The 26,414-nt window shown below is 43.8% G+C and overlaps 1 protein-coding gene and 2 non-coding genes across 4 annotated transcripts in view; all 3 read right to left on the bottom strand.

Moving 5' to 3' along the window:
• Window positions 1-12,243: 12,243 nt before the first annotated feature.
• Window positions 12,244-12,316, bottom strand: TRNAK-CUU. The gene has a single exon. It is a non-coding gene; the product is annotated as a tRNA-Lys (tRNA).
• A 994-nt stretch (window positions 12,317-13,310) lies between these two features.
• On the bottom strand, window positions 13,311-13,381 carry TRNAG-GCC. The gene has a single exon. It is a non-coding gene; the product is annotated as a tRNA-Gly (tRNA).
• Window positions 13,382-19,271: 5,890 nt separating this feature from the next.
• Window positions 19,272-26,414, bottom strand: part of SACM1L (SAC1 like phosphatidylinositide phosphatase) — a 168,029-nt gene continuing 160,886 nt past the window's right edge. For both annotated transcript variants that reach the window (XM_040353372.1, XM_040353373.1), the window contains 3 exons: window positions 22,772-22,864; window positions 19,907-19,964; window positions 19,272-19,806 (listed from right to left, as the gene is read on the bottom strand). In XM_040353372.1, the coding sequence (XP_040209306.1) occupies window positions 19,670-19,806; window positions 19,907-19,964; window positions 22,772-22,864 (288 nt within the window). In that variant the 3' untranslated portion in view covers window positions 19,272-19,669. The remainder of the gene's footprint in view (window positions 19,807-19,906; window positions 19,965-22,771; window positions 22,865-26,414) is intronic.

Raw genomic sequence — 26,414 nt, 5'->3', positions numbered from 1 at the left:
AGCATGACACCCAGAGGCAGAGGCATGATGGGACTTGTAGTTTGGCAACAGCTGGAGGTCCGCTAATTGCTTATCCCTGCCCTAGTCCAATCATGGGACTTCCAGTTGGGCTATGCATTCCCTGCGATTCCCCTAATTTTGAGGTTTCTTCAGCGTCTGACGGTGGAGAAGACCACCATTTTGGCAATCTTTCCACATTGGCCAAAGAGACCCTGGTTTCCACTCCTAGTCAGCTTGGCACTATGCAACCCACTGTCTCTACCACACAAGAACAACCTATTGTCCCAGGGCGATTTCCTCCACCCGCATCTGGAGATTCTAGACTTGAGGGCCTGGAAATTGAGCGGAAAAGGCTGGGCGAGCTAGGATGCTCCCGATAAGTCATTCAGACATTGCTACAGGCTAGAAAGTCGTCCACGAATGTCACCTATTATAGAATCTGGAAGAAGTTAGTTGATTTGGCAGAAACCAACCACTTTGATCCGTTAATTCCAGGGGTCCTTCTCTTCCTACAGTCCGGAATAGTACGCTAAAGGTTCAAGTTTCGGCCCTATCAGTTCTAATGGACACTCGCTGGGCACTGAGGTTCTAAGGTTACGTCCGCCCAGAAAGACGCTGTACCCCAAATGGGATTTGACTATCGTCCTTGACGGGTTGACACGTCCTCCTTTTGCTCCTACGGAAGAATGTAATCTAGAAAATATCACCTGGAAAATGGTCTTTTTGATCGCTATCACATCAGGGCGCAGAGTATCAGAAATTCAGGCCTATGGGGCAGAGGAACCCTACATCACCTTTTTCCCAGATAGAGTAGTTCTACAACCCATCCACCAGTTTATACCAAAAGTTCCTTTGTCTTATTTTAATCAGGAATGGGTCCTTCCAGCCTTTGGAGAAGATCAGGCCTCTGACAGATTGCATGAGTTGGATGTAGCCAGATCACTGAGATATTACCTAGGTCTGACTCAGGAGCTCCGAAAGGATAAGCGCCTTTTTATCATTCCTAGAGGCGCTAAGAAGGGAAAGGCAGCCTCCAAGACAGCTTTAGCAAGTTGGATCGTGAAACTAATCCAAAAGGCATATCAGACTAGTGGTCTTCCAGTTCCAAAGACGGTGAATGCTCACTCAACACGAGGAATTGCTTCGTCTTGGGCAGCTTTGGCTCGGGTGTCCCCGGAGACAATTTGCAGAGCGGCAAGTTGGTCATCATTCAACACCTTCATGTGGCATTACAGCCTTGATCAAGCTGTTCTTACGTCCCGAGATTTTGGGAGAAGGACATTGGAATTGTCGATTCTATAACTCATTAAATTTTTTTTATTTGCAATACCCTCCCTGTAAGCGAGTTATTTACCATTGGTATGCTGCCATGGAGGCACCAGGAAAATGGAAAATGTAATACTTACCTTTCCGTAATTTTCCTTTCCTGGTGCCTACCCATGGCAGCATACACCCTCCCTTTATTTTGTATTATCCTATGAGTTCTGAAGACTAGTTACTAAGAATGCCTGAAGTGGGAAAGCCAGAAGAAGTTGGCATCAAATTAAGGGAATTTCTGGACTTCAACATAGGGACGGCATCAGAGGGAGTGGTATGGGACGCCCTTAAGGCATTCCTCAGGGGTATATTGATCCAGCAGGTAGCGAAGATCAGGAGGAACTCTAGGGAATGGGAGGAGAAAATCAGGGAAGAGGGTCTAGAGGCTGAAAAGCAATATGTGGAAAATCCAACACTGACTAAACAAAGGCTATGGGTGGAGAAGCAACAGGAATATAAGTTGGTGGTTTCCCGCAGTCAGGACAGTAGGAGGTGGGATATCATCTGAAACATCTGTAATAGTAGACACGTTTGCAGTATATTATAAAGATCTATATAGATCAAAAAAGGGGGAAGCTAAGGTGCAAATGGAAGAATTCTTCAGAGAAATGGGAACCCCAGTTCTATCAGAGGAGGACAGAAATGCTATGGAATCCCCAATTACATTATTGGAACTACAACAGGCAGTCAAAGGGCTTTCCAATCAAAAGTCCCCAGGGCCAGATGGCCTACCAGCGGAGATTTACAAACAATACGGTGAGGTGCTGCTCCCGGAATTACTAAAAACGATGAACTTGGCGATAGAAGGAGGAAGGCTACCCCCCTCAATGTTAGAAGCAATTATAATAGTGCTCCAGAAGGAAGGGAAGGATCAACTAGATACATCATCTTATAGACCGATATCTTTGCTTTGCTCAGATGTAAAAATCTTGGCCAAGGTACTGGCAACGAGAATAAACAAATATATTCAGAAACTAATACACCCAGATCAATCTGGATTTATTCCAAATCGGTCCACGAGTATAAATATAAGAAGGCTGTACTTAAACTTACAGACTCCGACAGAGAATGCGGGAGATAGATCTATCCTATCATTGGATGCCACCAAGGCTTTTGATAGTCTGGAGTGGGACTATCTCTGGTACGCTGTGGAGAAGTTTGGGTTTGGTCCATCTTTTATTAAATGGATAAAGCTATTGTATAATTCCCCAAGGGCCAAAATAAAAATAAATAATGAAGTTTCACAGTCGTTTGAATTGGAAAGGGGAACGAGACAGGGATGCCCACTGTCCCCCCTTCTTTTCGCCCTGGCAATTGAGCCCTTGGCGATTGCAATTAGAGCTAGACAGGAAATACAGGGGTTCCAGAGAGGAGCAGAGGAGGAAAAAGTCGCGCTTTATGCGGACTATATCCTCCTTTTCTTGGGCAATTCTACAACCTCCCTTAAAACTGCAGTTCAAACAGTAGAAGCGTTCGGACAATTCTCGGGCCTGGTAATAAACTGGGAAAAATCAACACTCTTACCAGTGGACCCGGTAAGCAATATGGATGGGATAAGAATCCCTCAATTAAAAATTGGGGAGAAGATGGAGTATCTGGGAATCGTGGTAACACGTAACCCAGAACAATTTATAAATAATAATCTAGTGCCACTTCTGGGTAAATTTAAACGCAAAGCGGATATATGGGGACATTTGCCACTGTCGGTAGCCGGCCGCAGCAATCTTATCAAAATGATCTGGATGCCACAATTGCTTTATATACTTCACAACTCCCTGGTATGGATTGATAACCGATGGTTTAAAAAGATAGAGACCCTTTTTAGGACCCTAATATGGAAAAAGAGAAAAGCAAGGATTAGTCTCCGAACGTTGCAATTACCAACAAATAGAGGAGGGCTAGCGATCCCACACCCCTATAGTTACTTTTTGGCGGCACAGTTGCAGCATTTGGGGGGGGGGAAATGCAAGTGGGAAAATGAGGTTAAGAGGGTCCCCACATAGATCTGTAATAGAGACCTTAGAGGCCAACTCTTTCTTGGTAAAAAGCCCAACAGTAAAAATGATAGCAAGAATATGGCAAGCAGGAAAATTAGCTCTGGGCTATAAAGGACTAACAGAATATTCTCCATTATGGGAAAATAATAACTTAAAAGAAATTTTGGCCATGGAGAAACTAAAAGAATGGGATAAACGTGGGATAACCAGAGTGGCACAACTGTATACAGGTTGTACATTAAAACCTTTCTCAGAGCGGGCGGGCCGAGTGGGACAGCGATGGCCGCTCGCTGTATCACAGGAGCGTGCCCGCAAGGACTCATCACCATGCGAGCTCTCTCGCATGAATGTGATGAGTTCTTGCGGGGAGGACCAGAGACAGCCGCCGAGGGACCCCAGAAGACGTGGACCGGGGCAACTCTGTGCAAAACGAACTGCACAGTGGAGGTAAGTCAATGCTGTATCCTGGCCTAGGCCAACAAGGCCCAGGCCTAGGGCAGCACTTTGCAGGGGGGTAGCACAGACAGTGTCCCCGCTGGCTTGCACTACACTGTTAGGCAAATTAGTTTAGCGCCCCCATAAATCGGCCGCACTGCTTCCAGTATGTGGGCGGTTGTCATTCTGCAACTGTGGGGGGGGGGCGTCGCTTCTAATTTTTTACCATCCCTGCCCCATTGCAGAGATTTCCCTTCACTTCCTGTCCCATAGCCAAACAGGAAGTGAGAGGAAATCTATGCAAATTAAGGGAATCCATTGCCCCCCCCCCCCCCCCAGGCCATCAGAACTAGTGTCCCCACTTGAAAATTTCAGGGTGGGTCTTAAACCGCAAGGGGTGTGGCCTTGACAGGAAGGGGTGGCTCATATTTAAATTAGGGGGTGCACGAGTTTAGTCAGGCCTAGGGCAGCACAAAACCTAAATACACCCCTGAGGTAAGTATGACATGTTTGTTATTTTAAAGAAATTTTTTTTTTCCTTTTAGTAACCCTTCAACTGATAAGTAGTAAAGCCTTTTAAGGCATTGCCAATGGAGAATTTTGGGTACCGAATTTTTTTGCGATTTCACAGGCACACGTCATTTTAGGGCTTGATGTGTTTGGTATCTATTTCCTGGAAGCAAACCCATATTTTATCTTTTCCCAAAATTAAATATTATAGTGTGTTTGTGTGCATTAAAATGTATTTTATTATATTTTTCCTGAAAATATGTGTTTAATAAATAGTTGCGCAAATATTGTGCAGCATAAAAAAAATAAAAAATAAAAAATAAAACACCTTTTTCAGAGCTAAGCAGTGAATATAGCATTCCAAACTCCATGTTTTTTACCTATTTGCAGGTCAGACACGCACTACAAGCCCAATTTAAGCTACAGCCGGTAAGATGGCAAAAGCTTACGCATCTCCAAAGACTAATCAAGACGGGGGTCTTGAAAGGTCTTATCTCAGAATTGTATGAACGGATCAGTGATCAGTTAATAGGAAAAGAGAAGTTGAGCAGGAACAAACAGAGGTGGGAGGAGGATATTGGTCCCATAAAGAACGACCAATGGGACAGGATATTGGAACTGGGGATAGTGGTTTCACTAGCCCCGTCACAACGGGTCTCCCATCTATTCCTCCTCCACAGGGTTTATTATACTCCCAAGAAATTATATGGATTTGGATGGAAGTCAGATGATATTTGTCCCAGATATCAAAATACAGGGTCACCTTATCCATATGATGTGGAAGTGCCCAAAATTGCATAGATACTGGGTTAAGATTCTGGACATTATAAATGCAACCTTTGGAATCACTCTGGAACTCGAAGCCAGGGTCTGCCTATTAGGATGCATTGAGGAGAGAATGGGGCAGAGGGATATATTAGAAGCAGCTATAAGATGTCTGTTCCAGGCGAGGAAATTGATAGCACTAAAATGGCAAGCACAAAATCCACCCACAGTAGCGGAATGGCTTAATGTAATGAACAGCACAATAGGGAAGGAGAGGGGAACATGGATTAGACGTGGTAACCTTAAAAAAATGTATGCAATATGGGAGCACTGGTTATGTAAAAAAGGCCGCTCACTTTAATTAAGGAAAGACTGGTAAAGAACAATTTAATTTAAGGAAAAGAACAGGATTAAAAACGTGTATGCACTTTAAATATAAGATAGGAGGGGGGGAGGGAGGGGTGGGTTGGGATTGATGGATATTTTTAGCTCTTGTTATTAAATTTTTGTATGCACATAAAATGCACTGAGTGTAAAATATGGATTTATATTTTCTGTTTTGTATTTGTATGGAAACAATAAAAAAAAGTATTGAATTTAAAAAAAGAATGCCTGAAGGGGGGGTACAACTCTTTTTTTATAGAGAGTTAAGTGGTCCTGTGGGTCGGTCGGGGGCGGAGCCATGACCATTGGTATGCTGCCATGGGTAAGCACCAGGAAAGGAAAGGTAAGTATTACATTTTCTGTTATCTTCGTCTGTGCTATACTCCATTCCTCTGCTGTTTGGTCACTCTTGCTACAGCCATTGGAGACACATACAGGATTGCCCAGGTTCCATTGTGGTTTTACCACACAAAGCTCTGTTTGACCAATCTGAATGTAGGCAGGGCCGGATTCCAGACAAGGCAACCGAGGCCAGGCCTCGGGGCGGCAGTGAGTGCAGGCGCCGCCCCCCCCCATCACTTGTCATCCCGCGGCAGGAAGAGAGAAAACAAAAAGATATGACACTTTTTTTCATCAGCACAAGGTTTCTGCCCACCTCCCCCTCCACCAATCGCAGATGAAGTGCATTCCGGATGCTTCTAATCTGCGGTGCCTGTGAGAAGTGAGCTTGGCATTGCCCCGGCAACCAGGAAGTGTGCCGGAGTGTATGGAAAGTATGGAGGGTCTCACGGAACAGAACTGAAAGGGGGGGCTCCTGCTGGTCTCATCTGATATTCTCCTCCTGCCACTCCCCCCAGTGCCTGATTTCATTCACATCACAAGTGGTAGAAGAGCTGCAGACATTGAGGAGATCGAGCAGCAGCAGAAGACAGCGATTACATTTCACGGAACTCATTCCTGCAGCAGATGAAGGAGACGGGGAACAGACTGCTGAGGAGGAATCAGAGCTGATTGGCAGGAAGAGCTCTTCCTGACAGGCCCCTCCAGACTCTAGTCATCAACATGCAATGACAGGGCTCCTTTCTACCCCTTTCTGCATCGATGTATTGGCTCCTCCCCCTACAGATGCTGGTGAGTAGTTGTGTCTGTACACACATGTACTATTAAGGACCCTTTCCCACTGGGGCAGTGGGTGCGTCGGCAATAAAGCGTAGCTATTTTTAGCGGCGTTTTACGGTCAATTTCCCGGTGCTATTCGGCCGCTAGCGCTTTTAACCCCCCTAGCGTCCAAAAAAGGGTTAAAACCACCCGCTAAGCACCGCTTTGTTGGCAGTATAGCTGCGGTGCCCATTCATTTCAATGGGCAGGAGCAGTGGTGGAGCAGTATACACACCGCTCCTTCACTGCTCCAAAGAGGCGGCTAGCAGGACCTTTTTTTAGCATCCTGCCGGCGCACCACTCCATGTGAAAGCCCTCGGGAGTTGAGGAGCGGCTCTTTCAGGGCGCTTTGCAGGCGCTATTTTTAGCGTTATAGCGCCTGCAAAGCTCCTCAGTGTGAAAGGGGTCTTACTGGAATGTTAATGTTACAGGTAGTGTCTGAATTACTTTGATCTCACAATTTATGTATCTCCCCCCCAGGTAACTTTTCATGTGGGTCTGCTAATTATAGAATCTGTACTACTTTCACACTGAGGCGTTTTACAGGCTTGCAGGACAGGAAAAAAAAAATTCCTGCAAGCAGCATCTTTGGGGCGGTGCGGGAGCGCCGAATACAGCGCTCCTAAACCGCCCCTGCCATTGAAGACAATGGGCAGCGCTATTCGAAGCGCCTGCAAAGCTATTCAGCAGAGGCGCTTTTAACCCTTTTTTGGCCACTAGCGGTGGTTAAAATCTCCCCGCAACAGCTGAAAAGTACTGCTAAAATGACGGTAAAGCACCGCTAAAACTAGCAGGGGGGCGCATTAAAGGACCCGGCCTTGGGGCGACAAAGGGAGTAAATCCAGGCCTGAACGTAGGTTCTCCTGGGTTCAAACTCTCTGGTAAGCCCCTTACTTATCGGTGGTGGTTTCTCTTCACGTTAATTCATTTCAACGCTCCCTAAACTCTAGCACCTCTTTGAAGTTTTCACCAGGCTTTGGAATTCACCAATATTATTGCTGGACTATTCTATAGTCAGATTTGTATTTTTACACTATTCGTGTTTTTCACATATGGACATTTATTTATATATTTATGTGGACATTTTCACTTCACTGTTATTGTCATATATTTTTAATTTGAAGTTTTATGCCAACCTAACTTAATTAGCGCTACACTTTTTTGTTTTCACATCCGTGATCAGGTCTGTATTGTTGGTAATCCATAGATCCAGTAAAATTTCTAGTTGGTGGGTCTACCATCTCACCCATAAAACTGTCCTGCAAGACATTTAGGAACTGGCAAGCCTTAGATGAATGAGTGGTTCCCTCTGCCTAGTCTATGTCTGGATAATTAAAATCCCTCATTATAACACTTCCCATCCTTGCTGCTAATCCAAAGGGATATACTAAAACATTTAATGTGAAAATGGCTTAATGTAGCTCAACGAGCAAAAAAGTGCCTGAACCTCAATCAATTGCCCTGAAACTTTGCACAGCCTAAGATCTCGACCTTCCAAACCTATTGCATATATAAATGGTGCATGTATGCCCATCATCATTAGAAGTGGGTGGATAAAAGGAGCTATTCTAATGGTGGGCATACCCACCAGTCAATCTCTTTTTTTCGTTCAGCCAACAGGCTGCATGAAAAAAAAGATTACAATACATGTCCAACAAGGACCATTAACGTACTGGTATGTTGCTGGACTTTGAATGGTTATACCAGAATGATGCCTGCGGGTTTAGGTATCATTCTTTTCAGCCAGCGGTCAGCTTTCATGTAAAAGCAATCCTAGTGGCTAATTATCCTCTAGATTGCTCTTACAAGCAGTGGGAGGGAATGTCCCCCCCCCCCCCGGATATAAACAGTGCCATTGGGAAATTGGGAAAGCATTTTATCACCAACTATTGCTATCATAGGGGATATTTACATTCCCTGAGATAACAATAAAAATGGTAAAAATAAAAATGGAAGGAACAGTTTAAAAATAAAATAAAAAAGCAAAATAAATAATAATAAAAAAAAAAAAAGCACCCCTGTCCCCCCTGCTCTTGCGCAAAGGCGAACGCAAGCGTCGGTCTGGCGTCATATGTAAACAGCAATTGCACAATGCATGTGAGGTATCACCGTGAAGGTCAGATCGAAGGAAGTCATTTTAGCAGTAGATCTCCTCTGTAAATCTAATGTGGTAACATGTAAAGGCTTTTAAAAATGTATGTAGTTTGTGCGCAATTTTAAAGCATGTCGTGTTTGGTATCCATGTACTCGGCCTAAGATCATCTTTTTTATTTCATCAAACATTTGGGCAATATAGTGTGTTTTAGTGCATTAAAATTTAAAAACAATTTTTTCCCAAAAACATGCGTTTGAAAAATCGCTGCGCAAATACTGTGTGAAAAAAAAAATGCAACACCCACCATTTTAATCTGTAGGGCCTTTGCTTTAAAAAAATATATAATGTTTGGGGGTTCAACTTAATTTTCTTGCAAATTTTTTTTTTTCATGTAAACAAAAAAAGTGTCAGAAAGGGCTTTGTCTTCAAGTGGTTAGAAGAGTGGGTGATGTGTGACATAGGCTTCTAAATATTATGCATAAAATTCCAGGACAGTTCAAACCTTCCCTCAAATTCCCCCATTTTGGAAAGTAGACACCCCAAGCTATTTGCTGAGAGGCATGTCGAATCCATGGAATATTTTGACACAAGTTGCGGGAAAAAGAATTTTTTTTTCCCCGCAAAGTTGTCACTAAATGATATATTGCTCAAACATGCCATGGGCATATGTGGAATTGCACCCCAAAATACATTCTGTTGCTTCTCCTGAGTACAGGAATACCACGTGTGAGACTTTTTGGTAGCATAGCCGCGTACGGGGACCCCAAAAACCAAGCACCACCTTCAGGTTTTCTGATTTCACTTCTCACTGCCTATCACAGTTTCGGAGGCCATGGAATGCCCAGATGGCACAACCCCCCCAAATTACCCTATTTTGGAAAGTAGACACCCCAAGCTATTTCATGAGAGGTATGGTGAGTATTTTGCAGATCTTGCTTTTTGTCACAAAGTTTTGAAAATTGAAATAAGAAAAAATAGGATTTTTTGTACTCACCGTAAAATCCTTTTCTCTGACGTCCATGGACGGACACAGCTCCTTAAGTCTTGACAAGTGGGTTATGTTCCCTGTTTACAGGAGAGGACTAGGCAGAAACATGTTAAATGGTTAAATACATGTTACATTAACAGAGTTGAACAGCCCCGCCCAGGGGGCGGTCCCTCCAGACATAACCCTCCTCACTGCAGCTTGCAGCCTCAGTTCGTAACAAGCAGTACAAACCTAAAAAGGAGGGGTGGGAGCTGTGTCCGTCCATGGACGTCAGAGAAAAGGATTTTACGGTGAGTACAAAAAATCCTATTTTCTCTTATCGTCCATGGACGGACACAGCTCCTTAAGTCTTGACAAGTGGGACGTCCCCAAGCAGTGTCAAAAAACGAGGGGTGGGAAATATATCAGTAAAACCAATTTTAACTTCACCCCAAAACAAGCAGAGCTCCTCAAATGGAGGAGATGCAACTTCAAACGGCCGCCTGCAAACACTAGCGGGCGAAAAAAAAAAAAAAAGCATCAGAAGATGCACTCACAGCAACCATGTAAATTCTGGAAAGGCTGTGAACGGACGACCAAGTCGCCGCCTCGCACACCTGAGACCGACGCATGTTGTCGGACCGGAAAAGGGGGGCCCGCCCCTTAAGAACACAGGCCTGTATGACAGCCTACCTGATCCACCGAGAAATGGTGGGCAACGAGATTGTCAGTCCCCTTTTGTGGACCAGACACCGACACTAAAGAGTCAGATCTTCCGAAACTGAGCAGTAGCAGGCTAGTATACCCGCAAAGTGCGTACCCCGCCTAAAGTATGAAAGGCAACCTCAGTAGGATGCGGCGGCCGAGGACAGAAAGATGTGAGAAACAATGTCCTTATTCTGGCGAAAAAGCCGAAACCACCTTCGGAAGAAGGGTAGGTCGCGGACGCACCACCACCTAAGGCTATGAAGGATCAAACATGGCGGCTTGCAAGACAAGAGCGCCAACTCAGAAACCCCTCTGTAACAGAGGTAAAAGCCACTTAAAGGGGCCACTTCTGAGATAGTGTCAAGAGAAAATCTCTCTGATGTTTCCAAAAGGAAGATTCCCGAAGAACCGAGAGCGCCAGAGTCAAGACTCATGCGGGAAAAGATGGGCCAAGGGGGGGTAAGGTATAGGATAAGCCCCCTCCACAAAAAAAAAAAAAAAAAAAGGTACCCACCAGGGAACGGCCGCAGAAAGGCCACTGAAAGAACACAGCCAAGGCTGAAATCTGCCCCCAAACGGTGCTCTAAGCTAATTTTTTTATTTTTTTTTTTTTGATCCACCGAGCTGTAAAAACAGCAGGCCGATGGACCCCGAGTACGTCCGTGGACGTCACTCCATCTCTTTGTACCCAGAGATGTAGGTCCGCCAGACACGACGGTAGGTTCACCGGAAGAAGACTACCGTGCCCTCAGCATTGTTGAGGTGACCGGGTCGGACAGACCCCGGTCCCTTAAAGTCTGGCTTCCAATAGCCCTGTTGAGCAAGTCAGTGACTGTACAACAGGAGGAAGTATGGGACCTCGAGACAGGAGGACCTCCTGCCCTGGCTACCGCCAGGGTACCTCCGCTACCAGGCGGCCGAAATCGGCGCACCCAGGATCTGAAGCTATTAAAGTTGTCGGGATTCCTCAGCCTCCACTCTGTGGGGAAGCCACTACAATGGGGGAAAGGCATAAAAGTCGCCGAGACAGACCCCACAGGGCCACCAGCGCAACTTGCACGTCTGTACCAGATCGCTAGATCTGGCCACTAACCTTGATACCCCTGTGGCTGAGACGAGTGGCTAGGAGATCCATGCCCTCCGAGGCTCACCTCCTGCCGGGGAGTTGACTCCATGTACCAAGACCAGTTGTCCTGATTCAACATCAGGCAACTCCAGTAGCCCGCCTGCCGGCATACCTGATGGTAGCCCGAAGCCACCGGCGTGGCGTTGTTAGGTTGAATCAAGATCGGACGACCTTGCAACCCCCTCGACCATGAGGAGAGGCATAGCCTCTCATAGTACCGCCCATAGTACTAGGGCAAGTAACGGTAGACAAGGTCTACGGCACCTGGTATTTCCAGGCGGACTCCCACCCAGGTGCTAACCAGGCCCGAGCTTGGGCAGTTACCGAGATTGGGCGCATATAGGCCTGTGTGGTCGTAGGTCCACTCACGTCCAGCGACTCTGGGCCGACCGGACCCCCCAGACGCCCTCACCACGAGTGTGGCAACTAGGCATACTCTACCGCCTCGGAGGAGGCTATCCACAGACCTAGAATTTGCTTGCAAATGGAGACCAATTGCGTGATGTCAATAATCACCACCGACTGAAGAGTCTGCAAGTTCTCCAGGGAGAAAAAAAGACCTTTGCCACCGAGGAGTCCGGAAGTCGTAGGCACTCCAAACTGAGTTGGAACCAGGGCCGACTCCAAATGTTTAACACCCACCCGAATTCACGGAGGGTCCGAAAAGCCACAGACACAACCTCTGAGTCAGGAAGTCGTCTAAGTAGCCACGACAGCAAAGCCTCGCTGTCCCAACAAGGATAGGATAAGTGCAAAACTCCTTGGTGAAAATCATTGGTGGCGCCCAACGTGGGGCACGAACCCACGACCCTGAGATTAAGAGTCTCATGCTCTACCGACTGAGCTAGCCGGGCTGCTGGCACCAGTTCAAAAGGAAGGCCCACAACTGACCGTGGGCATCTCCATCGCGAGGCACAGAAAAACTCTATGACTTGCGCAAAGTTGAACAAGCATGTATGCGTCCTTATGTCCAAGGACGCCAGAAAGTCCCCCGGATGGAGCGCAGCTAAAAGCTATATAGGTAGCAGCCCCATGGTGGGTCGTACCTATGACCTTTTGCACCGAAGTGCAAGTGGCTACCCCACTGAACGAATGGATTCCGAGCGGACCTACCCATCATTCACAAAGACCTTTAGGTCCTTGAAGCCCAAAATCGGATGGATCATGCCCATCCTTGGGACCGAGATAGAGTCCCTCAAACCACTAGTCCTGCGGAAAAGATAAAATCACACCGCAGCTTAGCAAGTCCCATACTGCTCAAAGGCAGGGAGAGGGAGACACGAGGGAAGAAAACTGTTCGGTGGATCGGAAGGGACCCTATCTAGTACCCCGAAGATACCACCTCGCAGACCCACTGTCGGAGGGCAGGGAGGTTCACCGAGCTGTTAACAGCAAAGGCGACCCCCCACTTAAGAGACGGGCAGGGGAAGCTACATACATTGGCGGGTTCGGGTGCCGGCGCAATTGGCTTACGCACCCAGGGACGGATCAGCCCCCCAGCTGAGCCCTTGTCGGCCCAGGAGGTTCGCCCGCGGCCCCTGACTGACGGAAAAAGACCGCTTTGGAAAAAGAAGGACCCGGCCCACGGCGGGGCCCCTTCCCCCTGGAAGCCTGAGGGAGGAGAGCGCTCTTCCCTCCAGTGACATCCTTGATAATGTCAACCAGCAAGGACCCAAAGGTCTCCCACCCAAAAAGGGTAAATCAGTCAGGGCGTATGTTAGAGACCTGGCCAGCAGACCAGCATTCCAACCAGAGAAGGCGCCATCTCAGAAACCAACAGACATATACAGGGCCCTGGACCTGCAGGTCCGTTAGCCTAACAACTTCGGGAGAGAGTAAAGTACTCATTGCATTGTCCGGGAATCGAACCCGGGCCTCCCGCGTGGCAGGCGAGAATTCTACCACTGAACCACCAATGCATTTTGTATGGTTCAAAATGCTCACTCAGTGAGCGACTGGGATCCAGAGTAGTGGCCACAATAGGCCGCAAGACAGACCCCAGCATGATAGACATGGAACGGGTCAGAACTTCGGATCTTCTCAGTCAAATTCATACAAGCGGGGGTGTCCCGCAATAGGGGGGGGTGGTCACCTATACATGACGCCCAGAGGGTCCACCACCGGAGGAGAAGCCCACTCTCTTAAAAGGCTCCCCTCAAGGGGCACCGAGCCGCCAGGCGGTGAGGGACTACAAAAGCCCTCAGTGGCTTTTCTCATTCCGCGTTTTTTTAAAAATTAGCAAGAAAGGGCACAGAAGGAAAACCTACACAGAGCGGTCTGATTTGTGTGATCCCAAAAAAGACCGAGCCCTCAGCGGAAACCCAGCTGCACTATCCAGCTACAGGGAGTCCCGTACAGCAGTGAGAAGCGCACCTCTAAGTGCCTTATCCTGTACCCCCAGGTATCTGGTCCATGGCTCCATCTGTGACAGAGCATTCCCCAGGGGATAAGAGGGGGGGGGGAGGAGGGCACTCCTTTGACCCCTGCCCGTCCACAGTCCCCCACCCTGGCACCAAGGTGTCCAGGACAAACAGTAAAAAACCATCTGTGGGATCCCAGGTGGGGAAGGACCAGATACTGACTCCAATAGAGCAACCCATACACATAGTGTGTATGTATAAATTGCCATTGATTTACAGAAGCTCCAACGCCCTATGCAGGGCAACTCACCCTTCGCTGCGCTGGTCGGGGGTATACCAGGGGACTCACCGAGGAGGAGACTGCCCAGCGCGCCATCCGCCCACAGCACACGGCGTGTGGGGAGGAAAAAATACTGTGAGGAGACTGCGGCATCCGAGGGACCTGTGTGTACCGTAGGATTCAGCACTAGGGGTCAGCCAAGATGGCCGCCGAACGTCCTCGGAGCGCGGCTACGGCAAAATGGCCGCCAATGGGAGTTTTCAATGCAATTGAAAACCACCCCAAAAATGGCGCCAGAGCCGGCCGAATGGCGGCAAAACGCAGCATTTAAACAGCAAAAGCCTCTAAGGCTTTTAAAAGTGTAAAAAATTAAAAAATACACACAGAAACCTCACAGAAAAACTCAGGCCAGACACAGTCCCCTCAGGGAGAACCCCCCCCGACAGCGGCAAATGCAATGCAGCAGAGGGAAAGGAGCAGGGAAGGGAGGAGAAAAGGCCCCCCAAACCCCGGGAATGCCCAGCCGTACCAACCCACCTAAGCGGGAGGGACTGTACTTACCTCAGAGCGAGCATTCGCTGACGCATTCCTGACAGAACTACAACCGCAATGGAGGTAGCTGTCGGCCCGGTCCACTGTGAGTGAGACAACACCACAGCCCAGTCATATGTGGACCTCGGAGCAAAGCTCACCGGCCACCTCAGGAGTCATGAGGTATGGCGTGGCAGACCAAGCCTCTTTGCAAAGGTGTGTCCACGCATGCTGGTCGGACTGAGAAGACTACAAGGATCTATAATATCCAGCCTGTCTCTCAGCCTACAGTTGAAAGAAGATTCTTTAAGAAAAAATTAAAAGAAAATAAAATAAAAGAAAATTTCTCCTCAAGGCGCTGGGCCCAAAGGGAGCCATACGTCCATCTCCTTTGCTAGGCAGAACGAAACTGAGGCTGCAAGCTGCAGTGAGGAGGGTTATGTCTGGAGGGACCGCCCCCTGGGCGGGGCTGTTCAACTCTGTTAATGTAACATGTATTTAACCATTTAACATGTTTCTGCCTAGTCCTCTCCTGTAAACAGGGAACATAACCCACTTGTCAAGACTTAAGGAGCTGTGTCCGTCCATGGACGATAAGAGAAAATACATTTTTCTTCTCTTTCTTCATTTTCAAAAACAAATGAGAGCAGTAAAATACTCACCATGCTTTTCAGCAAATAGCTTGGGGTGTCTACTTTCCAAAATGGGGTCATTTTGGGGGGGGGGGGGGGGGTTTGTGCCATTTTGGCATTTTATAGCCTTCGAAACTGATAGGTAGTGAGAAGTGAAATAAAAAATTTGCGCCCTTAGAAATGCTGAAGGATGGGCTTGGTTTTTGGGGCCCCATACGTGGCTAGGCTCCCAAAAAGTCCCACACATGTGGTATCCCCGTACTCAGGAGAAGAAGCAAAATGTATGTTGGGGTGCAATTCCACATATAACCATGGCATGAGTGAGCAATATATAATTTAGTGACTTTTTGTAAAAAAAAAAAAATTGTCATTATTCAATCACTTGGGGCAACAAAAATTAAATATTCAATGGGCTCAACATGCCTCTCGGCAAATAGCTTGGGTTGTCTACTTTCCAAAATGGGGTCATTTGGGGGGGGGGGATGGGGGGGTTGTGTGTCATCCTGGGATTTTATGTGATAGGTAGTGAGGAGTGAAATCAAAAATGTATGCCCTTATAAACCTTGAAGGCGGTGCTTGGTTTTCGGTGTCCCGTACGCGCAATATATCATTTAGTGATATATTTTTGTGTCATTATTCAATCACTTGGAAAAAAAAAATATTCAATAGGCTCAACATGCCTCAGCAAATTTCTTGGGGTGTCTACTATCCAAAATGGGGTCATTTGGGGGGGGGGGGGTTGTACTGTTCTGCCATTTTAGCACCTCAAGAAATTAGATAGGCAGTCATAAATTAAAAGCGGTGTAAATTCCAGAAAATGTACCCGAGTTTGTAGACGCTATAACTTTTGCGAAAACCAATATACGCTTATTGACATTTTTTTTTAACAAAGACATGTGGCTGAATACATTTTGGCCTAAATGAATGACTAAAATTGAGTTTATTCGATTTTTCTTATAACAAAAAGTAGAAAATATCATTTTTTTTCAAAAATTTTGGTCTTTTTTTGTTTATATCGCAAAAAATAAAAATCACAGAGGCAATCAAATACCATCAAAAGAAAGCTCTATCTGTGGGAAGAAAAGGACGCAATTTTTTTGGGGTACAACATTGCATGACTGCGCAATTACCAGTTAGTTAAAGGGTCACTAAAGGAAACTTTTTTTTAGCTGAAATGACTGTTTACAGGGTATAGAGACATAATAGTTAACTGATTCCTTTTAAAAATGATTAAAAATAGATAAAAACCAATCATATAATGTGCCTGCAGTTTAGTTTAGTTTTTGCTGTTGTTTCCTGGTTCTCTGATGTACAGAGCCAGAGAGCCAATAGAGGGCAGTGATGGATTGTAAAACGAAACTGGATTGGTGCTGAGGGGTTTTAGACACACAGTAATCACACCTCCTTGATTAGTCACCACAGTGAGAAATCTCCCAGTACTGTGGTCATCAGGAAACAGACAACCAGGAAGTGTCCAGAACAGAGATGAATTACAGCAACATCAAAGCAAAAACGAACAATGAGGACATGAAACCAGGACTGCAGTAAGGTAAAGGAAGCTATTTAGCTAAAAATAAAATAAAAATCCTTTAGTGACACTTTAAGGCAGCGCAGTGCCAAATTGTAAAAACACCTCAGGCCTTTAACCTGCATAATGGTCCGAGTTTTAAGTGGTTAAATAGTGGCTGTTCCTGTACTGACTATTTCAACAATGCGAGTTTAATTTTGTTATCCAGGCGATTTGACATTTTTGTGATTATGTATATACTGAACAATCTATTTCTATTATAGATGTCGCTTGTCTTGCACTGTATGCACCTCTGATGAAGAACAAGATTACTACTTTCAAACGTGTCAGTGTTTCTGTATTAACAGGCTTTGTGATATAACTGCTACCAGATATGTTATTCTGAGAGGAGGTGTAGACTAAATTGTATAACTTATGCTGAAACATATAAAACGGTACACATAAGAAAACAGCTGCACCTTTCTTTTTAACCATTTTATTGTTGTTATTAATAAAGAGTACAGTAAATTGTATGATATAGTTTCATCAATTGCCAGTAAAGTCCCAACACTAAGAGAGGTTGTCTGAGTGTAGATATACAATTTCGCAGGGTGGTGGCAATTTTTCCAATACACCCACCTTTATTAGCATTAGATATGGATTATGATAAATTATGAAGGACTCTGTTGCAAATGGGAGTACCTAAACACATATCTCGTTTGATAAAAAGCATATACAAAAATCTGCTGCAGTGAGAACTGAATATGACCATCTCCATTGACTGATCTCCATTAACATGTGGCATCAGGCAGGGATGCATCTTGTCACCTTACCTGTTCAACCTATCCGGTGAGGCCATCTTCAGAAATGCAAATTTGGAAGAAGAATTTGTCAGTTTCAAAGTTAGCGGCCGAAACAAACAACCTGTGTTATGCAGACGCCACAAAGTTCATCATGAGCAGCAACAAAGGTATGCTGTATTTGCGAAAAAAAAGTCAAAGATCAAAGTCCCAACATGGGATTGAAACTGTATTATGAACAAGTCGAAGATCAAGATCAAAAAATAATGTCAATTTTGAGCTTGATGGCGATAAAATAGAGGTTGTAAAGCATATTAATCTCTTGGGCTCATTCGTAAACAAAGAAGTAGAGATAAAACACTCTGCAGAATAGCACTTGGTAGCTACACAATGAAGACTCTCGACAAAGTATTCAAAAGGTAAAGAAATTACACTCAAAACTCAGACTCGGCCACGCACTCATTTTCTCGGTTGTTAATTATGGCTGTGGAAGCTGGACAGAAAGAAGATCGATTCATTTGAGCTTTGGTGCTGGAGAAAGATTTTATGCGTGCTGTGGACAGCCTGTAGAACAAACAGATTGATTTTGGAAGAGATCAATGTCACTAGAAGCCCAAATGATAACTGTCCTATTTTGGTCACACTGGAGATCACTGGAGAAGGAAATGTCTTGGAAGATTGAGGGAACCAGGAGAAGAGGGAGAGCGACTACTAGATGGTTGGACACATTGACAACAGCTGTAGGAAAGACACGAAGATCTCGCCAGACTAGCACAAGATCGACTTCTCTTTAGATTTCTTATTCATCATCTCATTCATAAACAGACTTGTATGGGAATGAAATACCTGCTTGTAATGAACAGACACAAGCCCCAACTAGAATTTATTTTTACTTGCTATAAAACCCCTATGTTTCTTGAGAGACACAGCACTAAACAGACTAGACTATTGTTTTTTCTACAACCTACAGGTGGAAGGATGCTAGGCAAAAATTCATAAAGGTAACCCAGATAGCTTGTAGTATAACCTCACTTCTACCAAGCATTTTCAGTTGTAGCAAGCAGTAGAGGGGTAGAAGAAAAAAAACAAAAACAAAAAAAAAACACACACACACTAGCAACCACTACAACAGGCCAACAAAAATGGTTTGGAAGGGATTTAAGAATTCGCACAAAAAATAAAAAAATAAAATAAAATTTTCTCTTGTCCGTCATTTAGACTCTATATACCGTGGAATGTCCACAACAAGCAGTGCCTAAAGGGCAAGCTTTCCTGACCCGGTAAAAAAAAAAAAAAAAAAAAAAAATTATATATATATATATATATATATATACACACACACACATAAAACACTACATCTTGAGAGGCTGCTATTGTTGAAGTGTGTATTAGTTGTCCTGAATTACCTAGCAGTGGACATTTGCAAATTATTTACATTATATTTAGATTACCAAATCACAGTGGGGACAAAAACTGCAATAACAACCTCAAAGAAGTTTTAACCTTTCTCCACTTTTCTACAAAAAAAATTAAAATATTATGTATGTATTCCCATTGCACAGATTATGCTTTCTTCCTTTCCCTGTGGCTTAACAGAAGATACAGGCAGCAGTAAAAACCTGAGAAATGATACACTCTATCCAAAATGTTTGCACAGTGGCATTGAAGTAAAAATAAAATATCCCTACACACTTTAAAACAAAGATAAAAATTAAACAGTTTTATTGCTCATGCAAATCATCTTAAACTATTTATTTTAAAACACAGTTGCAATTTAGTGACAATCATAAGGCATGTGGATCAAAATTATCATTTTCTTTTTTTTTTTTTACTACCTAACTACCATATTTTGAAGTCCATGTCTTAACTCTGTAATGGTTACAGATGCTGCAATATGTTGCAAAGCAATGGAAAATATACAGCCTGGCCAGTGAAAAGCAGATCGGTATATGCTTCTCAATGCAATGTCTTAGATCTGATGGTTTAAAATGAGGTTCAAGATCGGTAAGGATAGCAATGTTTGAAAGCAGATCAGTAAAGACTCCATTTATGGCTTGTGCAACAATCACTGCCAATATCCTTCTGACAATCCATAATTCAATCCATCTTCTCTTTTTGCACCAATTTTGGAGCATCTACAAAGTCTTTGCCATTGTAGAGGATAATGGTGGCTGTTCCAATACTAGCAACTGCCCAGAAAATTACGTAGGCCAATGTCTCTGTCCACGTGTCACCTTGAAAAAAAGCAGATTTGCGTTAGTATGTTTTTAGATGTTTAAGAATAACAAAAAAATTGGAATCTTTTATTAATTTAGTAACATAGTATTGCCTTACCAGCCATGAGCAAGCAGATAATGCACATTGAAAAGGCAACCACCATGATGATTGGCAACTAAATAAGAAAGAAAAACAAAATGCATGTTTACTTTTACAGCAGCCAACAAACTGTAAATAACAATTTATTAAATTCAGTGATGACTGACTACATGCATCAGGATAATTTAACCACTTTAGGCCTCATTTCCATGAGGCGGATCGGTCAGTGGCATCCGCCAGCTCAGCGGGAGATCTCTCTGTTAAACTCAGATGAGCCGGCGGATGACAGGTACCTCTCTGCTCACTGAGCGGGGAGGGGCTTGTCGAGCGCCGCTGCTTGTCTATGGAGATCGGACAAAAACGGACAGCATGAACGTTTTCATCAGATCTCACGCGATCCGATAGGACAGATGGCGACGTATAGCCATACGTCCAATTTTAGCAGATCAGATGTAAGCGGACAAGGTCACTACTGACATTCGACGCTCCGTAGACTTGTATGGAGCGCCCATTGAGGTCCACCAAAAAAACTGACAGGTGGATCGGAACGGTCTGCCCGTGTGAAAAGGGCCTAAGTCTTTACTAAGCAATGTGGTTATTTTTTCTTCCTGTTTTGCAGGGAGACATAAAACAACCACATCATTGCTCCGTGTACAGAGCCCTGTGTTGTTAGTAAACACAGGGCTCTTTACTGTGATTTGCTTAGCCGTACAGCAGGCCCAGTCCCCCATAAATCATTGGACAGAATGGCCCTGAACCTCATCTTCTGGTTCAGGGCCACTCAGGGCCTTCTGGTGCTCTTGGCTCTTCCTCTCCTCCGTGTGCCACCACAGGAAGCAGCTTACTATGGTGGCACACATGCAGGTTCGCTCTCAAGTAGGGCTATGTGCATTCGTAGACACACAGTGCCCCCCTCCTCACAAGATTACACTGACAGCAGCAACTGTCAATGGTCCCTGTTGGTCTCAGCCAACCAAGCCTTGGAGAGAGGGGAGAGGGGAGAGAAGACCTGCCGAGGAGCAGGTGTTGGATCAATACAGGACTTATCACTTTATAACCACTTTAACTGCGTTTAAACACGTATTTAGGAACGTATGGCGTTTAAATTTGTAGGAGTGTATAGGCAGTCTACTGGCTAAAATAAATGCCTGCATGTGCATGGCCACATTAAATAACATGCAGCTGCATGGGCAAAAAATACAAATGCCAGGTGCCCCTAGCAGCAGCATTTTTTTCTGCCCGTGTGCGTGAAGCCTAAAGATGGGACCCAATTTTAAGCTTTGCTCCAAAGTACATTAAAATGGTGCAGAATTTTGACCTAACTGCAGGGCCAGATCTTTAACAGACTGACTTCAACAGATCCAGCCATCTTACACTAATAATTCTAATTGCATTATGGACATCCTTAGAAGCAATTAGAGATAGCAACTTTTTTTTTTGGTCTTTGTATAGACTGGGCACGGGTTGGAACTGCAGTTATGTTTTTAGAGCTATTTAAAGGGGCCATTTAGAAAAAAGAATGTCTTGACTCAACCAAAAATGTAAAACAATCTTTCTTTATAAATCTATAAATATGCAGACACCTTACAAATTAAAAAATGTTAAAATCAAGCGAGCTACGCTTCTAATAAACCTCTAGTATCAATAGAGAAGGGCGTGCATCTCATGATCCCAGCTGCTAAAGTAAACAAAAGATAAAATCACTTGCCAAACACGGCAGGTCCATATTTGGTAAATTAGGTTAATCACCAATAAATTACATAATTTATATTAATAATATTTGGCGAATGACATCAACCGAGTGCCTCCCCAGAAGAAACAACAAAAATAAAAGTCACAACCTACTCCCAAACTTGACATATGGACGTTGGTCTCTTATGACCTTTGGAAGTTCTTACCTATACAAGACTATAAAGCAATCTCTGTGTACCTTCAAGAGACACGTTCCTATTGATTACGGTAAATGCAATAATGTATGGACATTCTCTTGTTCTAGTGAATAGTAGAAGTTTTTGGAAGAGTGTCTCAGTTAATCTGAAATGTTTTTACATTTTGGGATGGCTTTATGGTTACAGCTATAGATTTCTAAATATAGATCAGTATTTTTTTAAATTCTTGCGTTATTTGAAGCGATCCTAAGCCTAAATAAAATATATAATTTTTGGGATATCTCTCAGGGGAAAAAACCTTTACCTCCTTCATTGCTATGTTTTTACTGCTGGCTTTCTCCATTAGGTTGATTTACTCTCACTTCCGATCCTTATGATCATTTTGTTTTCACTGGGCCAGGGGACAAATGTACATTTCCCATGAAAACAAAGGGGAAATCTCTAAGAGTTGGCACTTGGCCAGTGACAACGGTCCAAAGTGGAACTCCCACCTCACATTGTGGCAGATTCCCCTTCCTGCTGTGCCCATAACCCCCCCCCCCCCACGCAGGGACACTGACAACAGTTATAAAGGGGTTTTAAAATATTTTATACAAAACTAGAAAAAGTGTTGGCTTGAGCTTAAGTACTAAAGGTTAGAAGAAACATTTCTTGATGAACATTTAATTCCTGTGATATTATCTGCAATTGTTTTGCCATTTGAATGGGAGTGTCTTCTTAACAGCTTTTCACCAACCTAAAGTCTGAGTTTCTTCAGAATTTAAGGTTTAAAACCCATTTCTACTTTGTTGATGGCCTTTTTTTCATTCTTTCTTTAGATAAGATATCCTGTCATTTATTTTTAAAATTCCTATCTGCAATTTAATTAAATCCCCACTGCAAATATTTAGTGAATGTTCTTGTTTGAGTAAACATTGTTTTGGCAAAAACAAAGAAAAGGGCTGACAAGAGAAATACAGAATTAGGTCTACAAAATGTAGTGACGTTTACTTACTGCCAAGAATTTCCAATCTTTATGCACTTGTAAAGGACTAGAAGAATAGGCTTCTTCAACCGTGTAATTTCCAAGAAACAAGTCGATTGAATCCTGTATAAAATCAAATAGACAATATTCTAATTTAAAACAAAAAGCAAATGTAAGTGTGCTATATTTTTTTTAACTTCTGATCATTTATTGTCTGTAATAGTCCCCTGTGTACTTGAATTAAAGTGGAACTTAATTTTTGTTTTCACGCTAGCAGGTAGCTTTTATAACAGAAGAGTCTCTTTGTGACTCTTCTGCTATAAATATTTTATCCCTTTTTGCTAGCATTTTTATTTACACTTTTAGAATTCACGCAAGAAACTTTTTGCAAAATCTATTTGCAGAGTATAAATGGCACCCGCAGCTTTTGTCGCACTTTTACTGCAGCTACACTGAAAAAAAATTGTCACCAGACCTAGGGCCTCTGTGTGTATTGTGGGGAGAAGGAGTATTTCCTCAACCATTGTCCCCAGAGTCTAGAAAACCCCTGGGTCTTGAGGGGGGCCTACTTGACCATTCATCTCTGTTATACCTGAAGGGTTCCACATGTACTGTCACTTTAAGGCCGGCTCCACCCAGGAGTGATGACAAGGGTCAAGGGGCATGGTAGCCATCTTAGAGCACATGTAAGGAAGCATAAGATATACCTGTCCTGAGATGTATGTTGAAGTGTACAGTGAGTACTGAAATAAACATCAGTTGTTCCAGACCAGAGTCTTGTGTCTCTCACAACTCAGAATATAACAATCTCCACCCTCTGCCAACTCTTCTACCTCTATGCCATAGGTCGATCTATTTCAGGTCTTACCGACTTTGGGACAGTGGCTTATTTAAATTAGGGCACCCCAGGCCTGGATCTGAGGCTCATCCTGGAATCCATCTATTGATGGCACTTTACTTTCCAGCAGGGCCATACATGAGTAAACTGTGTCCTATGATATATTCTTCAGAGTGCTATATGGTGAAATTCTTTCCTTCCTGCTTTTGCCGCAGATCATCTCCTCCATTATTCTGGGCCTAATATACCATAAACTGCCCACTCTTGAAGTTCTAGTTTGTGGGTTTCTCTCAGATTTATGATATCTTATCCCTACTCCTATATCAAATGTAAGAACATTGGCCAATGCCTGGACCATTCCACAGATTCCTGCTGCCTATGCCATTGCTGATATCTTGCCTCCTCGCGCTTCTTTCAATATTATAATCGGGTCCACTCCTCACAGAACAACCCACCCACTCTTGATTCCTGAGATGTAGGACACATCCAAATATACGTCAGAATATACTTCAGAAAAAAGGCTTCATCTGGAAATCCGCCTGGCTGGAGCTGGCTTTTCTTCATAGAAAAGAAAGGTGGAACCCCAAGACCCTGCATAGACCATTGTGGCCTAAACACCATCACTGTCAAAAATCAGTATATACTGCCCCTCCTTACCACACTATTCAAACACCCAGATATTCTCCTAACTTGACCTGAGGGTGGCCTAAAATCTGGTCTGATTAAAGGAGGAAGATGAATAGAATACTGTATTCAACCCTTGAGATAGGCATCACACATCTCATGATGCCCTAAGGAGGAAGATGAGTAGAAGACTGTATTCAACCCTTGGGATAGGCATCAGAAATCTAATGATGCACTAAGGATTATGTAATGCACCATGGCCTTCCAACACCTAAGAATTCCTCTGTGTGAGTGGCAGTATATTTTTGTGAATTTATTTTCTATTCTTCCAATGTCTAAGAATATTGGCGGCACACATATTACGATGTCTGTGGCAAAATGGGCTCTACACAAAAGGCAGAGAAGGGTCTTTTCAAGAAGTGTATTTTCAAGCAGTAAGATGTGCCCTTCTTCAGGTACATGGTCTCCAAAAACAGCCACCGAATAGACCCCAGGCAAGGTATCAACTGAAATAAATTGGCTGTGTTTCACCAGCCTACATTTTACGATTCATAGGGTTCCCAAATTTTTACACCAGTTTATAAGGGGTTACTCCTCTCTGATGACACCCATCACTACTCCTCTGACCCCTACCCCACAGGCCAATCCCAAGAACTGGTTTCCCGAAGCCTTTGGCGCTCTGAAATAAGCCTTCCCAACTGGACTAGCTTTACACTGGACAGATACTTCTATACCCTTCTTAGATAATTATATAGTTTGAGAAATGGCAGAAGTCATTCTAGTTCAACCAGAACAATTTGAAAATAAAAAGAACAAACAAAATAGAAAACCTCCATATCCAGAATTCTTTACCCAGAATAATAAAAAAAAAACCTATAAAGCACATTCCAATTAGCTCAAGTGGAGGAAATATATATATTTTTTTCCTGATGCCCAAGAAGGCAATTGGATATTCCCTGGATCAACAATTACATATAACTGTTATAAAAGTACCTAGTTATGCTTTGTTAAGCTTTAATTTAGGAAATCTATCCAGCTCTTTTATAAAACAATCTACTGAGCTGGCCAGAACTAGCTCATGACTAAGCCCATTACACATTTCCACAGCTCCTACTGCAAAGAAGACTTTCTGTAAGGGGAGGATTAAAGGAGTAATCTTTTTTCCTTCAAATGTAAAGGGTCCCCTTTGTCCTTTCCTTTCTGATAACCTTAAAGTAAATACCTCTACACTAGGTTCACTATATGGACCACTTATGCACCAATATATACAGGGAGTGCAGAATTATTAGGCAAGTTGTATTTTTGAGGATTCATTTTATTATTGAATAACAACCATGTTCTCAATGAACCCAAAAAACTCATTAATATCAAAGCTGAATATTTTTGGAAGTAGTTTTTAGTTTGTTTTTAGTTTTAGCTATTTTAGGGGGATATCTGTGTGTGCAGGTGACTATTACTGTGCATAATTATTAGGCAACTTAACAAAAAAAATATATATACCCATTTCAATTATTTATTTTTACCAGTGAAACCAATATAACATCTCAACATTCACAAATATACATTTCTGACATTAAAAAACAAAACAAAAACAAATCAGTGACCAATATAGCCACCTTTCTTTGCAAGGACACTCAAAAGCCTGCCATCCATGGATTCTGTCAGTGTTTTGATCTGTTCACCATCAACATTGCATGCAGCAGCAACCACAGCCTCCCAGACACTGTTCAGAGAGGTGTACCGTTTTCCCTCCTTGTAAATCTCACATTTGATGATGGACCACAGGTTCTCAATGGGGTTCAGATCAGGTGAACAAGGAGGCCATGTCATTAGTTTTTCTTCTTTTATACCCTTTCTTGCCAGCCACGCTGTGGAGTACTTGGACGCGTGTGATGGAGCATTGTCCTGCATGAAAATCATGTTTTTCTTGAAGGATGCAGACTTCTTCCTGTACCACTGCTTGAAGAAGTTGTCTTCCAGAAACTGGCAGTAGGACTGGGAGTTGAGCTTGACTCCATCCTCAACCCGAAAAGGCCCCACAAGCTCATCTTTGATGATACCAGCCCAAACCAGTACTCCACCTCCACCTTGCTGGCGTCTGAGTCGGACTGGAGCTCTCTGCCCTTTACCAATCCAGCCACGGGCCCATCCATCTGGCCCATCAAGACTCACTCTCATTTCAGCAGTCCATAAAACCTTAGAAAAATCATT

The sequence above is a fragment of the Rana temporaria genome, chromosome 5 (genome assembly GCF_905171775.1).
Source record: "Rana temporaria chromosome 5, aRanTem1.1, whole genome shotgun sequence".
NCBI lineage: Eukaryota > Metazoa > Chordata > Amphibia > Anura > Ranidae > Rana > Rana temporaria.
Note: the sequence above shows the minus strand (reverse complement) of the source record. Positions and strands in the feature narration are given on the sequence as shown.